General features: G+C 41.6%; 1 protein-coding gene across 1 annotated transcript in view; it reads right to left on the bottom strand.

Annotated features, from left to right (window-relative positions):
* hcn2b (hyperpolarization activated cyclic nucleotide-gated potassium channel 2b) overlaps positions 1-17,999 on the bottom strand; it is a 52,436-nt gene that overhangs the window by 17,106 nt on the left and 17,331 nt on the right. Inside the window, exon 4 of the mRNA XM_069679661.1 lies at positions 13,864-14,082. Coding sequence (XP_069535762.1) covers positions 13,864-14,082 — 219 coding nt within the window. The remainder of the gene's footprint in view (positions 1-13,863; positions 14,083-17,999) is intronic.

Genomic DNA, 17,999 nt, shown 5'->3' with positions numbered 1-17,999 from the left:
AAGGGCCTAAGCTGACCTCTTTGCACCTCCGTTTGCGCCCAGATTGTGCACTGTGTAACTAGCAAAAGTGGGTCGGACACGCCCTAAATAACGTAGCGCCATGCACTTTAGACTGTGCGCATTCTGCCATGTAAATAGGGCCCTAAATCACAGGGAAATATGTTAAGAGCATCTTATATTTGTAAATTAAAATATCAAGATTTGGCACCAGCCTTTCGATAATTATATTGCTCAAGTCAGGACCACGATATATTGCCATATCGATATTTTGTCCCACCCCTAGGCCACATTTATATTTTTTTGAACAACAGATAACAAATAACGCAGTTTGAGAGAGCAGTTCACTTCCTGTTGAATGAGGAGAATACTCAGTATGCTCCAAAACGATGCAGTCTTTGTACTACAAGATAAAGTTTACACAAAAAAACAGACCTTTAAAAAGAATAAAAAACATATAAAGCAGGAAGCACATGAATAGACCCAAAGACAGAAAAGCTGTTTAAAAAAGGGGGTCAATACTCCCCAGTCCAACACTACAGCTGGAAAAAAAACAAGACACTTTAATTTGGTGGTTTAATCTGAATTGCTCAAACAGGGTAATAACACTTTCAGTTTTCAAAGTGCCACTTACTGACAGTGAAAAAGAAATTGATTGCAGCCTGTCAGGCACAGCCGTCGTTGTTTACAGCTTACCTGTGGTTTTGAAACGTCTCTATTAATCAGCAGAGTTATAATTCTTTTGCCTTCCACAGTTAAAGTCAGAGCCGTCATGGCTGTCACTTTTAATGTTTAACCTCAACTGAAGAATCAGTTTGAAAATGTAAGAAAAAATAAGGATTTAATAATGAAGATTTTCAATTATCAGTCATATGACATCATACACAGCGCAAACATGGGAGAAATTAAAGCTTTGAATTCCAGAAAAGTCAAGGGGAGTCAATGAAGGATTTAAGGGGGTCCCAGGATGCAGGCCTGCTTGTGGTACCTTAAAGGAGCAATTCACCCCAGGAAAAAGCCACTGTCAGTCAAAGCTGGTGTTCTCTGTAATCGATAGAAGCAATAATATTTGAAATTGGCACCACAGCTGTGGAGAAAGTTGTAGCTTGTAGCTTGTGGTTTCGCCCATTCTACATTCCTACAACACCCAGCATGCATTGCGCCCCTCCCTCTGAAAGGAACGACCCAGCGAGATATGCTGGAGTGAAATACTACCGTTTCCCTCAGGCAATGGCTCAGAGCGGTACAGAATCCGTAATATGACAAGAATATACCGGTGGATCGTCTAAAACTTCCGGTCTGCAGTCTACATTTCAAACCTGATGATTTTGAATGAGACATGACTGCTGGGGGACTTAATACACTAACTCCTGTCTCCCCCTCTCTTTTCTCATCTGTGTGCATTTGTGTCGCGTTAATGCATGGGACTAACCCCTAGATCCCACAGGATCCGTCTCCGGCGCGTTCCGTCTGCGCCGTGTTTCTGGTCCGTCATCGGCGCGAGCCCTCGCCCACAGAATTGAGAAATCACGCGATAACATCTATGTTAGCAAAGCAACACACAAACTACAGTTCAGTTTGCACATCCGAGGTTGATTATCGGCTCATTTTGAAATCATTCTGTGATTTCTGTGCTTCAACCATGGCTGAGTACACGACTTAATTAAAAATGTTCTTTTTTCAAGATTTCAGTGTGCTGATCTTAAAATAAACGAAAAAAAAACGGGAGTCTGTACCGGTCTGAACATGGTGTTTTAATTTGAAATGACTGAATGCTGTATGCTGCTTTCGTGTGTGACTTCCTGTTTGGAATGATCTGCTCTGTTCAGCTTGACGCCTGTTTGTAGCGGACCGCCAGCTGCTGTGGACCTGTTTCACTCCAACTGCTACAACTAGTCTGTATTATCTGTTGTTGTTGTGTGTACGTTTCTCTGTCTGTCTGTTTGTCACTATCTCTCTCTCTCTTTCTGTCTCTCCCTCTATCCCACTTTCTTGGCCCATCCAGTCGAGGCAGATGGCTGTGCACCAATGATTCTGGTTCTGCTCGGGGTTTCTGCCTGTTAAAAGAAAGCTTTTCCTTGCCACTGTTTGCCAATTGTTGCTAAGTACTTGTTTATGGTGGATCTCTGTAAAAAATATAAAAAAAAGAGGACAAGATAATAAATTCAGCAAATTAAATGCCTGCTAAATGTAGTTTTTTTCAACGCTACATTGATCCATTTTATAGTGTTTTTGTTGTTTTAACTAAGGTGTAGAACAAGTACAGTACATACAGCAGAGGATGATCTTCACATGCGCTACATATTTGAAGGTGGAATCCAATCATCTAATCATCTAAAGTGCAGATACCTTCCTGCCTGTGACTCCTGACCAGATATCACAAATCATGAGGACACACCATGTATGGAGCACAAGCGGTTGACCTTGCCTGTAACAGTGGATGACACATGCGGTGGGTATGATGGCTGGCTGTCCGGGAAATTACATTTTGTCACACTGTAAGGTGACATATGGGTTAGGGAACAAAATGGAGGTTTGACCCTGGTGGCTCGGGTGACACAGCAAATCACAGTATCCTTAATACGGCACACAGAGGCTGTCAGGGTAGGACACCATTAATATTGTGTCTCTGCAGGAGAAGATTTGTACCATTATACGAGGCAGTGAGGGGTTTTTATGAAAGGAAAAAAAACTTTAATTTGACGTTTTTTCTCCAGTTTTCAAAAAAATTAAGATCACTATAAATCCTTCCTATCTCCTGTAATCCTCCTCTTGTGGGTTTTCTGTTTCAATCTTTGACGTAAATACAGCACAAATAAATACTACACACACATAGCCTACATAAAGTAGAGTATGACATTACAGATGACAAATTGAAAAAATCTGAGTGGACCACTTCTAAACCACTTCTATTGCATCTTAATTTATTGCCGTGGCCGTGGTTGATTTAAGCGATATAACATGAGAGGGAGTGATGTTGTAGCTGTGCTTATATTCAGTACAACATCACAACCTCCAGTTTGATACTGCTTTTATAAAACTCTTATACAAGCGGCAAATAGTAGTAAAAAGTAATAATCAACAACAGATTATTTTTTGCTCCACCAACTCATCTAGTTCCACAACTTAACTGAAAATTCACTGTTGCCAAGCAACCCAAACATTCTCCTGCACTCTTGCCACTTCGTGTCTAAAATTTAGTTTTTGTATGATGTATTTTTATCATTTTTTTTAAATTTATCATCAACCAGTGAAGGTACCAGTTTGATTAATGTATACATAGTCTGCTGTAATGTTAATTAACAGTATTCAGAACACCTGGCTGAGGCGGAGTGATACACACAGTGAAAAGTCCCAGTGATGTTGCTCTCTATTGCTGTGTCCCAATCCAGGGGCTGTAGCCTTTGAAGGAGGCACTCCACAGAGGATGCTCCATTCATAGCCTGTGTAAAACGTTAAAGCCGAATTGAACTGAGATGGTCTGGTCTAACCTTTCGTCAGCAAACGCCGCACCTGGTAGCTAGCAACAGGTAGCTAGCGGGCTAACTAGCTAGCATAACTAAAGTCGAGTAAGTTAACTTATTATTTTACAGATAATTTGTTTCAAGGGCCCTTTCGTTTTCTTAAACACGCGAAGGATGTGCCCAATGGATCCTTTGCGGCCCGGGAAATGGAGGACGCATTTGTTGGCAGCATCTGAAGGAGCCTTTGAATCAGGACAGCCTTCGACACGCTTCTGTGACACAAACGGCCTTCAGATACGGCCTTCGAAGGCTGCAGCCCCCTGATTGGGACACAGCTTATATCATAACTCATGGAATGCCTCTTGTCCAATCAGATTACTTGATTGAAACTAACTGTTGTATAATCAAGAAAAAAAAACAGCCATGGCAGCACTATATGAAAACACAAAATCCAGTCAACAACAATCTGACTAACCACCCTGTTAAGACAAAAAAAGATCTAAAGCCATTGCACTTAAACTTTGACCAATCCCTCCCCATTCGCCGTGTGTCAGTAAAAATAAAGATGCAGCCGACTTACACAATATCCGGCTCATTCAATCAAGCATGGGGGATAAACTGGGAGGCTGCCATTAAGTGCTTCCTGCCTCAGGATTCAGTGTGTGGCAGTCTCAATTACACTGACATGACATCTCTCACTCTCTCTCTCTAACACTCACTTCTTTAAAAGTGGTCTTGGAGGAGTTCAGTGGAGTTTTATTGACTTCCAGATTTTCTCAGTATTAACTTAAGTTAGTGACCGTGTCACTCAGAGTCAGTCGGACGGAGTGAGACTTTAAGACCTCGTGGTTAAAAATATATATAGGCCTATACACAATTCCTGCAAAGCTGAACAATTTCCCTAAAGAGGGAAATGTCAAGAAAACATTAAATCCACAGTGCATGTTGTGTTACCACAAGGTCATGTTTGTTTTTGTATGAGGAAAAAACAACAGAGGGGAAGATGGGAGAGTCGGCACCCTAAGTATCACGTACTGCTCTGACTCTGCAACATACTTGGAACCCCTATTTTTGAACAAATCATGTTTATAGGCAGAGACACACTTCTACAAGATTATACAGTAAGACAGTCCCTCCAGGAAGTTAAAAAGTTGCATTCATGCAAATTCAACCAATTTCAACCTACTGCCGCAACTTTTTCTCGGCCTTGCAATTTGGCAAATTGCTTTCCCCTCACACCAAACTCCCTTCTTTGATATGTAAAATATTGATCTCCTGAGGTGTGTTATGTTGTAATAACATCATTAACTGTATTACTTACAGTACTTGTTACTGATGTTTGTGTCATCCCTGGTTTCAAATAGTCATTGCACAATGTGATAGTAATCCCCCTGTCTCTTATCAATCGTTTTATGCCGCCACCGCAGCAGCCAACATCAAGGGTAGAACAGTTTAATTGTATTAAATAACATGTAGATTCTCCCTTGCACATATGGATAGCATTGAATGTGCACCTGCAGGGAGAAATTAGCATTTCATGGCTATTAACTTTAGTTTCATTCAATTTTTACACACTTGGAGTCCTGATGAAGATAGACTGAAAGTGATGTCAGAAGACAAACCAGTAGATGGCTTTATTGCAGTGTTTGTCCCAGTCACTTACAGTGTGCGCTTAATGTGTTAAACTGACAATAAAAACAAAAATATTGCAACTTGCATTGCAATTTATTTCAAAAGCTGCCACAAAATCAGGCATTTATGGCCGCGACAATCACAGAAAATGCCCGCGGGATCCTGGAGGGACTGATAAGACAGCAAGTCTACAATAAATGAATTTCCAAATCATCTCCAAATATCATTACGTTTGTTTTAAGGTCTCGAGTCCCTAACCCTAACAAAGCGAAGATCTTCCGAAATTGTTTTACGCATGCAGTCAAACCAAGCATGGATTCAGATAAGACTGGACCCTTAAGTAAAACTAACAAGCATTACATCTGTTAAATCCAATCTGTTCCTCTCAGCCTGTGGACTTAGCTAAGAAACAGGGATGGGGGTGGGGGGTAGGGGGGGCAGAATGGAGGATTTTTATGGGACATAAAGCCCCTAGTTGGTGGCTTGTGAGCATGATGCATGGCTGTCACTGAAAGCTGCCATAGAGGGAAGGGGGAGAAATTGAATTGGCCCTCCTATTAATGGGCCATGTCACTGAGCGTCAGGGCTTGCGATGTGATGAGTCTTATATCTGTGTGTGTGTGTGTGTGTGTGTGTGTGTGTGTGATGTCCTTAGTGTAAAGAACCCAAGTTGACTTCAGCAGTACCCTTCAGCTCACTGAGAAGAGACAGAAATAAACATAAACACACAAATGTGCACACACACAAACACACCGTCAGGCCCAGACAAGTGCATGCACTTACTGTACATTACCATGTGTGTGTTGATGATGGCATAGAGGGTCAAACTTGTTTTTGGCCCTTCCTCTGTAACTCATGGTCCTCTTGCTTGCTTCTCTTTATCTTGAGCTAACAACAATATTTGACTCACTTTAAACTCTGACATGTGGTAGAAAACTCCAGAAAAAGCTATTTTTCAAGTCATTGTTTGATGCGTTAAGGCCCAGAGGACCAGTGTTCTGCCCCCAGGGGTCACATCCCCCCTCCCCTTACACTCGCTCCATTGTTCAGAAGGGGAGGAAGTGATGGAGGACGAGTTACACGAGTGCAGTTACATAATGGCTAATGCCCTCCGTCCATGTGAGGTGTCCGCTGGCAGATGGTGTATTGCCCAACAGTCAAGGGCAAATGGACAGATGAAGCAGGGGAGGGCTGGAGATGGGAAGAACACGGGATGAAGGCACCAGTCGCCTCAACGTGAGGGAGGGGATGACGAAGGGACGCTAAGCTGCTGCCGCTGACATTAGTAGCCTTTTTAATACGGTAGCCTTCTGTTTGTGAAGATGGTGTGGCACATGATAAAAGTCAAAGCATCAACTACAACATCACAAGTCAGTAGGCCCTCTTTCACTTTAAATACTTGTTTTTTGAAAGGCAATAACTATACATATAGGATTACATAACGGTGCATCTTTTGACATTTTGTCACCATAACCAGGAAGTGACCATCAAAAGGCTGACAGGACCTCTCACAAACCAGACCCCGTTGTAAAACCTCAACATCATGTTAAAATTGAGGGTGCATGTAGACTAGTGAGCAAGCTCACAGATAGAACAGGTAAATGTAGTTAGCTAAAAGTTGAGATAAAAGAGCAAAGTGTCAGAGGGCACACTATCTCACGCCCTCTAGTTCTGCCCCTCACTAACTGGATTCTGGTCCAAATATTTGACTGGTACTCTAAGGCCTATAAAAGACTCTTCCAGCCAGGAGCTGGACTTGTCATCTTCAGCTGCTCACAGTCAAATGAAGATCTCCACTGATGCTGGGGATGACAATTGCCAAGAGACACATTCTGATACCCCTTTCCCACCTAAATTTAACATGTTGACTCAGGTTTTTCAGACCCAGGAAGACCTGCTTCTAGATGCCGATTGTCTCTTTTCCCATTGCCAGTGAAGTGTACTCCTTTCGGTCTCTTTCCTGCTGCGTCACCGTCTGACGTCACAAACGTGCCCGAAACAGGTTTAGTAAACAGTGACGATGTTAGGGTGGTTATGTCTTTATAGTATCGATTACTCATTCAGTCTGTTTATCAAACTCAGCGCGTCAAATGTGGAATGATGTTCGAGCGCTGCTCGGGCAGAGACGGGCGGAATATGTAGCTGAGATGACAAGGAGTCGAAGAAGTTACCGCCGGAGCATAGCATCGCAGTGCAATGCATGAGAAGAAAAAACAGTTGAAAGTACTGGATGAATAGTTTAAAGGTCCTGCCTCTGCAAGATTAAGTATTAGTTATACAGTATTAAGCCTTCTTCAACTGAAAACTTGCAAAACTGACTGAAACACAGACAAATCAGTTGTAGACTAACAAAGTAGTTGACTGTTGTGTAACCACTGCTCCAGGGTGTTTCTCTAAAACATCTCCCTCTCTTATTTCACACTTACTACCTCGTTTCACATTCCTGTCTCTAGACATGCCAAACACACGCTAACTAAACATCTCTGTTCTCATAAAGCAGGAAATATACCAGCCTGCTTTGCCTAACTCCTGAACTGGTAAACATTTAAAATCCACATCCCTCTGTGGTCTGCAGGGTCTTTGCATGCAGGCAGGAGCTGAAGCTCTGTGCTGCTGTTATTATGACATTTCTGTCCGAACGCCGAGTGTGGTGCAAACTGTTTACCCTGTGTTATGTCAATACACGTCCATGCTGTCGCCAACATTTACACTATCTCAGACAAAGAATCTGTTTTATCACTGAGGCGAGTTCCAACCAATAGCTCTGTCTCCAGTCTGTTATCTAATGGCAGGACTTATTGTGGACGGCAGCACAGCACGTTCGGTTCAGTGGTTTATGATGAACAAACAGTCAGGAGGGACCGGAGCAGGACGGCATGTTGGAGGAGTTTTTCTTTGTCCAGCCAAGCAAAGTGTCGCCACTCTGTTTATTGTGCAGCATGCAAGAGGAGGAGAACGTGACTGCTGACGTCACATCACTGACAGAGAGCAGCTACATGTAACTGACACAGACACTGAGCAGAGATGCAGCAGCTTCTTTGCCCTTTTCTCTCAATTTTCTTTTGAACTCTGGGCATTACTGTCAACAAGAGTATTATATAAAGCAGCGTCCCCAAACGGCGGACCGCAGTCCGGGACAGGACCAAACTGCCGTCGTCTCCGGACCCAGACCTATTAACAGTTTTGACAATCGCATCTATTTTAACCTGCGCAGCTTTTTTGCCTTTGTGGTAGTGTTTTGGGGGTCCAAGAAACTCGCAGACCAATGCTTTCGTTGTAAATCATCACACGTGACGCTACTAAGCCAATCAAATCTGTCACTCAGATTAACGTCGTGACTGACCCAGTGGGTGTGTGAGAATACAGATACAGACTGAAGAGCCAGCCGACAGGAGAGTTACAGAGACACAGTGGGAGAAAATAAGTGAGTTAGGGAAAAGTAGACATGGCGTGCTCTAAAATGAGAGAAGTAGAGAAAACCGAGCTTTTAAGACTGGACAGACTCGTATATGTTCTGTGACTGTGGCGATTATTAAACGCAGACATTGTCTGACACTGTCCGTTTGTCTCTGTTAGCCATAAACTGTATAAAAAGATGGACGACGTGACAGCTCCCTAAAAGTGAAGCCAAACCCTCTCTATGGCCCCCTGCTGACTGGCTGCAGTATAGCTCATAAAGCCCGCCTCCTCCATGTTAACAGATGGGACATGAGTCAAACTATAAAATCAAAATACACGGCCGATAAATTTTTCTCAAACATGGTTTCTGTCATTATAGCTAGTTATTATCATGCTGATTTACGTCCAAGTGTTCATTTTTCTGACAAGTTCATTTTTAATTAGTTATTTGATGCTGTCAAAATGATGATTGACAGCTCTGTTGACAAATTTGGCTCCTGCAGCCGATCTGTTCAGGATGAGCAGAGCGGAGGACGATCCGCGATTGGAAACGTAACTAAAACAATCACTACAGTCATTGTAGTTTCCATACCTGTGAACGTTAACCTCAGACCAACACAGAGAAGCTGTTCTGCTGTTAAACATGCCGGTGTGCGGGATCCTTGCTGTTTTTGTCGGTAAGTTAAGTGTGTGTTTGGGTTAGTGGAAGTGGCTACAGCCGCTTCACTCGGCGATCTCCACTGCGCAGACTCTGGCTCCATATGACGTCACCAACGCAAGATGGCAGCGCCTATCATGGGGGCTATTTTGGCATCACTTTTGTACAATGGGAGCAGATGGAGATGCGTTGTCCATCTATATATACAGTCATTGCTGTTAACAGAGACTCCAAGCTGCAGTTTAGTTCAAACACTTCATTGATAAACCTGAGAGTTACACAGAGCTTCATCAGGCTTCATCATCATGACTAGTTTTCCTCTTATTTCCGCACTTCTGTTCTTATATGTACCTGTTTGAGCCCTCTCTCTCTCCCCCTCGCTCGCTCTCTCCAGCAGTCCGTCAGTGTACAGTGCGTTTTAATGTTATTTATTTCATAGTCATTGCCATTAGAAAAAGTCTAACTGCAACTGCATTTCGGCAAAAAATAAGATAAAATTTAGCAAACATGAAATTAAATATTAAGTGAATCCCCCTATGGTCAAATCAAATCTTGATAATTCTGTCAGGAGGCAGAGAGACAGCAGCTTAAGTGAAGAGGTAAAGCTGTCTCTCTCTTTCATTTGATTTCTGCATGGACAACATTAAACTACCAGTAGTACCAGACATTATATTATTTGTTTTCATTAACAAATAAAGACACTTCCATCACAAACTGGGGCATAAAATAAACCAAAAATACAGGAAATGAAGGTTTTGACACTCAAAATTCCCTGGGGGAGACCGCCCAGACCCCCGACATACAAACACACACTATATTTCCTTACCAATATTGAAGTATTCATTATTATTATTGTTAAATTATAAGAGCTCTGTGTAAAAGTTATAAGCATGTTATGTTGTAAAACCTATTTAGCCTAATTGTATTTTCTTTATTTGATTTGACGTTCAAAATGTATAAATGTATGGTACTGAATCATAACGCAGGTCAGACATTATGATGTTCCGTACCTTTGCTTGAGACAAAAAAATCTCTAATTGGACCTCTTTCAAGTTTAATTGAGTACCCCTGCTATAAAGTAACATTTTAACTAAATTACATTCACAACTTGTTGAAGAGTGAATGGAAGATGGTTGTAAGAGCAATGGTTTAAGAAATATCCAGACGGTGCAACATCTGTTCAGACAGAAATGGGCGTGGCCTTTACTTATTGATTCGGCTAGAACCAAAGTTCCTCTATGCTTTAAGGGTCACGGTTATGAGGCCAAATAAGAATGTTAGGAATATGTTTAATAAGAGACAACCTGGTCGTGCAATGTTGGATCATAATTCTTGCCAAGCACCCCAGTGAGACCTCATTTCTACCATTTTTCAACCGGCTAAAATACGGTTATGACATCAACGTGTCAGAAAACCATTCTCTGTTTAATCAAATTAAATTATTTCATACAAATTAAATTTTTCATACAAAAATCATAAACACGGTGCTTTATGATGTTAACAAGAAGGTTCAGAGACATCGTAAAGGGGCAGTTTTAAACATTCTCCACAGAAGAAGAAAAAAGAGGACAGCGCATGCCCAGGTACCAGGACAGTGAAGGCAGAGCGACCCCTGGATGCTGACGTAGTTGATAATAAACAGGAAATTGTGAGGTGAGCAAGCTGGGTGGCTGATGCAGATAAATGCTGGACTTCAACGCAGCTCTTGTAAGCTCAAATTCAACTCAACTGCGTTGGGAATACATTTTTCGTTGGTGAAACTTGGTCATAATGTTTTATGAACGTCTTCAAATAGTCGGTGAAAAAACTTTCACTTTTGAACCATTTTGAACGTGATTTCAACAGGGGCCATAGTCGTCTTCTAAATGTCTTTTCAGCTGAAAAATGCTCACTCACTGGACTAATCATATTTTCCATTTACCTTCAACAAACTTTAAGTAAAGCAAGCTGTGCCTGCTAACAAACAAACACAGGCTGTAACACCAATTTAAACTTGTTTTTGGCGGGGTTAATCAGGACAAAAAATACTCTCTTGACAGGAAAGCATGAAGTAAAGAATGACTTATTATAAGCAAAAAAATTAAGAATACAACATAATAAATGATGTGCAATGCTTGGCAGAACAACGCAAAGGTTACAAGATGGCAAGATCAAAAGGCACTTACATAGAGCATCTATGAGAGTCAGAATAATATTTAAAAGATGGTAATGAATAGTGGGTTCTGTGGTCAGGGCAGTCTGCAGACCTGAGGCAGCTGAAAAAAAAAATACATGCAGTGTTAGACTTGAGTGCTGTCTGAGGGTTAAAGTTCACTACACTAGTCAATCTATCAAAACATTTTAAAGGAATGCATCCATGCACCACAAACAGACTTCAGTTCACCTGCTTTGTGTTGTGATGGCGGCAAAACTCTTAAATAATCCTTTGTCTTTGACAACACCGCTGAGGTGAAACTTGGGTCACACAGTATCAATGTGTTGTGTGTTTGTGTATATCCACCTTACATATGTTAGCATGGAGTTCAGTTCACTCAGTGAATATTGATGGTGTATCTATTGATAATACATACCCTGCTGCTTTATGCTTTTGAATCTAACACATACTGCAGCTTCATTACTTTAGAAAACCATCACAGCCACTCCTACAGGAGAGTCTACCCGATATGAACTTGACATCATGATGGATTCTTCTTGATGTCATGACTTAAAAAGGCAAGAAGACGATCTCCCTGTCATGATGCACCAGGCCACAAGAAAAAACAGAATAAAGCTACATGTATAAACAGAGTACGTCCGAGAAAGAGAGACATAAACCTGATCAGCCTTTGTTCTCAACATTGGCCAGAGGCTCCATCTCAACAACAAAGCTCCACCAATCACTCTGATGTGTTTGTGCATGTCTGCATGCATGTGTTCGAGTGATAGGTAGCATAAGACATGTCCACATCAGCCAGGATCTAAGGAAGCTAACAAGACAAAAAGCACCGCGACACCATGACCTTATAAAGCAGGAGCGTGCTCCCTCACTGGCCTGCAGACACCAAAAGCTTTGATCTCCTGTTGTACGGAGGAGACAAACAGGCGGAGGCCCAGCGAGCTGCAGCCATGAATATTGAACTAATGAAACAGATGCTGTTCCTTTCAAAGTGTGTTGGAATCAAATGAGCAAACCTTCTCTGTTTATATCAGATCTGATAACCGTATCCACATTGTTTTAGAGGACAAGCGCTGTCGATTAAATCTCTTCATGGCGTCTTGCCAGGCGCTACACAGAGGGGCCACCTGGGTGCGAGTCAGGTAATCCTGTAGCTAACCTCTGATTTATTCCAGCAGTAATCTAAAAATAGACCGTAGTAAAACCATCCCTCTTTTTTCCCTGTTTGTTCTCCACTAAAGCGATCCAGCTGTACTGTTTTCTCAGATAGTTTGACTTTAAAGGGTTAGTCCACCAAAATAACAAAAAAATCCACAGATGAAAACAAAATTTGCAAATATCAACAGCAAAGCTATTTCCAGAGAGCATTTTCCAGCTCACACACTGAGCACACAGTCCACAGTTTACACAGGGATTATTCTATTCGGCTGAAGGGACTTCAAATGACAACAGTTGATGCATGGGCTTAGGATTATTCAGAGTAACAGGACATTGTTTCTGAAAAGAGATGTTGCAGCTTAACACATTTAAAGAAAGTTAAATATGGGGAAATCGGCTTATTCATCCTCTATTTAATAGTTTGATGACAACTACTCTCATGTTTGTCCATTTAATATGAGGCTACATAAGCTTTGCAGCTTTGCTTTTCTTTTTCTGTAAACAATGCAGCACGCAGAAAAGGAAGTAGTTTATCGCTAACCACCAGCTACATGCTCCGGCATGTTCACAGGTCTCCCCAGAGGCTATATCGTCATCAGACTATAGCCGATGATTTCTTCCGAGATAACCCCAGAAGATGCACACAACTTGTTTAAACACAACTTGCCTTTTGTGTTATTCTTGTCATATATAACGCATACATAAGTGTGCTTTACAGGTTGCTAGTAGACAAATATTTCAAAGTTTGGTAACTGTCGGGCTAGCTGTTGCCCTTGCATCCAGTCTTTATGCTAAGCTTCTTCCTGGTGGCTCAATGGTAAAATATGCAATACCAGACTTAATTGTTCAATTTTGCTATGGCAATATGACTTGCGATAAATACAAAGGTAATCAAACTCTGCATTGCAATTTCTGTCTGCTAGCTAACCGCACAATCGTAACCAAATTGACCCTGGGTCAACTCAATGTCAGTGCGCTGGTGTACTGCTTAACACGTAAGAGCGAGGGCCTGGAACACCATGCGAATGGAGGATTATCTGTCAGCCAGGGGCAGCTGACAAAACAGGTTCAGGTTAGATAAAAACTTCACTTTCTTGAAGGTGTATCTAAATGGTCTATTTGTCTATACTCATATTGCCAATAGAAATTTGTTAAAACAGAATCTTCTGTGTGTAACATCACAGACACATTTTTATGTGACAGAATTGTTTTATTGAAATCAGAAAGTTTTTAGATACTAGAAGTAAGTTTTTCTTTGGTAGCTTGGTTGAACTTACTGTTAGTTTGAACAAAACTATCAACATTAGCTTAATTTAGCCACTCAGCCCCCAACATAACTCAAGCAGTAAACATCCAGTAAACTACCTCAGAACAGCAATAAAAACTAGCCAGACCCTTACCTTCTCTTGGTATTGCCGTCTGGATGAGTCCAGAGACTGGATGAGTGCAGTCGCGTGGCCGATGAACATGGCGTAGCAGGTGGCTCCAACGATCATACTGAGCATGGTTAGCCAGATGTCCGACATGCTCTCTGGGGCTTGTCTTCCATATCCGATGCACAGCATGTGGCTCATGGCCTTAAAGAGGGCGAAGGAGTAGAGCTCGCTCCATGAGTCATTCTGTTGGGATAGACAAATAGAGAAATAAAAGTTGGGAAAACAAAACATTTGATAGGTAAAAGAGATGGAAAGAATGGAGAAAATCAAGGCGATACTGTCCTCCTGGAAGAGCTGATTTATTTTATATATTTACCTTCATGCTACAATGATTTTAACCTGATGACCTCTGCAGAAGGTGAACTTTTCAGACACATCGCAGTGAAAATTTATGGAGGTTGAAGTGTGTTAGAAGTGCTGAAAGGAATAGTTAATTATGAATAAGAGGGTGAAAGAGTAGGAGACATTCCTGGTGAAGTATACGACTCTGTGTCTGGTGATTGTTTGGGGTTTGGCGGAGAGCCTCATCATCATCACTGAGCGGGCTCGCCTCGTTTTGGCAGAGCAGAAGGAGCAGAAGAAAAATCTTGTGTTTAATGAGGAGCCTGTACATCTGCCCGCTTCAGTCTGCCTTTGATTGGTGCTCACACACTCAGTCAACCCCAATTCTCCTGTGTTAGACTCATCAGCGAGTCCTCCACAGGCACCGCTGAACCTCACATCCTCCCCTCAAGCAGCTGTGTTTCACACACTGTCCAGAGTTTACCACTGCATGTGTGTGTGTGTGTGTGTGTGTGTCTCCTCTGAAACTCCTTCTGTCCCTTTCTGGGACGAGTGTTGTCCTCAGTCACTGATTGACTGGTTGGATCTGATTTGTATTTTTCCAGGGGCATTTGCATTTCATTTGAGATTCAAATGTAGTTGTTTTTGGAGGGAGGTGAAAGAGGACATACTGGCTTGAGACTGCCATCAATGTTTTAAAATAACTGTTTAGAATTTAAATTTGATAAACAGTATGAATTAAGTTGACATTTTAAAGGCACCGGGGCCGAGTTTTATGGTTTTCCTGTTGTGTGAGGCTGTGAGCTTGGCTCCAGTTTGATATTCGTTTTGGCTTGTCAGCTGGATCCGTTGTTTGGATTTATTTAAGAAGATAAACTGGATCTCGTAATCTTAGATAAAAGACAGAGAATAATATGACGACATTTTGAAGCCTTTAAGATTACAAACTATCATTATACCTCCTGCTTTGTTATTTCTGTCCTCGCTACCCTTGTAAAAGCAGTCATGTCTCACTGTCATCCTCAGCCCCTAAGCCCATTATCATATTTCCATACCCTGACGTAGGCTACAATTAAACACTCCAGCCCCAGGCTGAGCCTCATCTGCCAAAGAGGTGGTGAACAGACCTGAAGCTGAATCCCTTCAGCATGCTGGCCACACTGCGGGCAGATAAACAGCAGGAGTAGGAGTCCCTCGCTCTGAACCCAGGAACAGAATAAACACTGTCTTACACATGGCTGCATCCGCCTGTCTTACTCTATTACAGACAGATTCACTCCAAGAGTTATGTCTCCAACTACACTGGGGCTTTTGTAAATGCACTGTACAATACACCATACAAGGGGAACTCATGAACTAACAAACATGAAAAATGGAAAGATACTAAGGATATAGATACTGTACATAGAAATAATGCTGAGTTTAAAAATCTGATCACTTGCGTTTCTGAGCACCCCTGAATGCAGCACGACTGAGCTGAAACACGGCAGTGAGGGAGACATGCCCGGACTTGTTTACTGCACCTACAACAGAGACATCAGTGGTCGCCGTCGGACTCTTTTTATTGTGTGTGCATCCATGAATATGTAAGTTAGTTTTGTCGGCTTTAGCCGCGAGTGTATTTTTGGCATGTTGTACAGTATGCCTTTCCCCATAACTGTTAGTCGCGTTTTGTTCTCAAATCTCGCAAAAGTTGAAACCCCAGTTCGTTTAATCAAAACCATGAGCCAGATGTACAGACTGAAAATCTAAAACTGGAAAAAAAGTTCATAAGCTGTCTAATTCATCAAATTGTTAATATTGTGTTGACTGCTGTGTGTTTGTCATGTTAAATAAAAAGTACATGATGAAACTTCTTTGGGGTCAATTCTTATTGTAAACATTAAAAATTCTGTTATATTGTAACTTAAAATACCCCTAACAAAAATCGATATCGGATTGGAAATCGAAACAAATTGGGACCTTGTGAATTGGAATTGAATAAAATTGAGAAATCCTGATTGATACCCAGCCATACATAGAAAACAACAAAAAATAACTACTGATTATAAAGCAGGTTATCTACTACTGTCACATGATGTTGGAATTTAGGTTAACAGTATTCATCTATGGGTTGAAGATGCATTCTTAGTATGTCTCTGTATCTTTGAAAGTGTTGGTAAAAGCCATAGACTGTATAAAAGACGAACGACATGACAGCTCCCTAAAAGTGAAGTCAAAACATTTTGAGCGCCCCCTGTTGACTGGTTGCAGTATAGGTCATAAAAGCCTGCCTCCTCCATGTTGACAGATGGGACATGAGTCAAACTATAAAATCAAAATACACGCCAAATACATTTTTCTCAAACATGGTTTCTGTCATTATAGTTAGTTCTTGCTGATTTATGTCCAAGTGTTCGTTTTTCTGACAAGTTTATTTTTAATTAGTTATTTGATGCTGTAGAAACAATGACTGGCAGCTTTGTTGACCAATATGGCTCCTGCAGCCGATCTGATCCGGACTAGCAGAGTAGAGGAGGAACGGTGAGAGGAAACGTAACAAAAACAATCACTACAGTCATTGAAGTTTCCATATCTGTGAACATTAACCTCAGACCAATCAAAGAAGCTGTTCTGCTGTTAAACACGCCGGCGTGCGGGATATTTGCTGTTTTTTCGGTAACTTAAGTGTGTGTTTTGGTTAGCAGAAGTGGCTACGGCTGCTTCACCCGCTGATCTCTACTGCGCAGTCTCTGGCTCCAAATGATGTCACCATCGCAAGATGGCAGCGCCTATCACAGGGGCTATTTTGGCATCATTTTCGTACAATGGGAGCAGATAGAGATGCATCGTCCATCTATATATACAGTCATTGGTAAAAGCCCATGAATCAGCTCCTCTCTCCTGTATTCTTTAAAAAAAACATATTTTAATCATAGTCAAAGTCAAAGTAAAGTCTATGTCGTAGGCAAGTCTCATTTTCCTGCCCTGGTATCCCTACAAATACAAAAAACAACCGGTTAGCTTAGCTCAGCCTAGCATAAAAACTAAAACAAAGGTAACAGCTAGCCAGGCTTTGTCCAAAGGTAAAAACATCCACTTACTGGCATACAATACAACTTTCACAGGTTATATCTTGTTGTTTAGCCTGTGTAAGTATGTGCAAAAATGCAAAAAGGTTGTGGTTTTACAGAGTTTGTGTGTCTGACTGAGCTATCAGGCGCAGTAACTTCTAGGCTAGTTGCCTAGTAGCTAGTCTTGCTAGCAGTTTCTTCCTATATCTACACTGTCAGCAAGCTAGGCTAACCAGCTAGAAGCTAACGCTTCACTTATAATAAGAAAATATTACAGCGATGTTGATTTTGCATTTACTTTCTTTAGCAAGAAAGCAAAAAGGCGTATTTTCCAACACTTTCCATTCACATGTCTGTACGAGCAGGAAACCCCATACAGGGACAGCACATCTTGACCGGCTGTAACTGGTCAGGATGTGTTTAAGTTTGAGGTAATAGCTGATTAAAACTGACACACTGTACAGCTGTCTCTTGCTGTTGAAAATTACACCCTTCCTGGTAACACAATAAAGTCGTTCTACAGAGAACCCACCCAGTGTGTGTGTGCGTGTGTGTGTGGGGGGGGAAGAAGCAAACAAATGAAATTAGCTCGTGTTCATTTTATCTGCTATCGGTCTTCACTGCGCAGCGTGGATGATGGCTAATTGTACATAATACATTTAGCGAGGAACACAAAGGGAGTATGGGACATCTATGATGCATGATGGCGTAAGTATGGGATAGTGAGTGTATTCTGTGTTTGTGTGTGTGTGTCATGCTGCTAAG

Source organism: Semicossyphus pulcher, unplaced genomic scaffold, assembly GCF_022749685.1.
Source record: "Semicossyphus pulcher isolate SPU_LCO1_2020_fin unplaced genomic scaffold, fSemPul1.0.p SCAF_4, whole genome shotgun sequence".
Lineage (NCBI taxonomy): Eukaryota > Metazoa > Chordata > Actinopteri > Labriformes > Labridae > Semicossyphus > Semicossyphus pulcher.
This window is presented reverse-complemented; position numbering and strand designations above follow the sequence as displayed.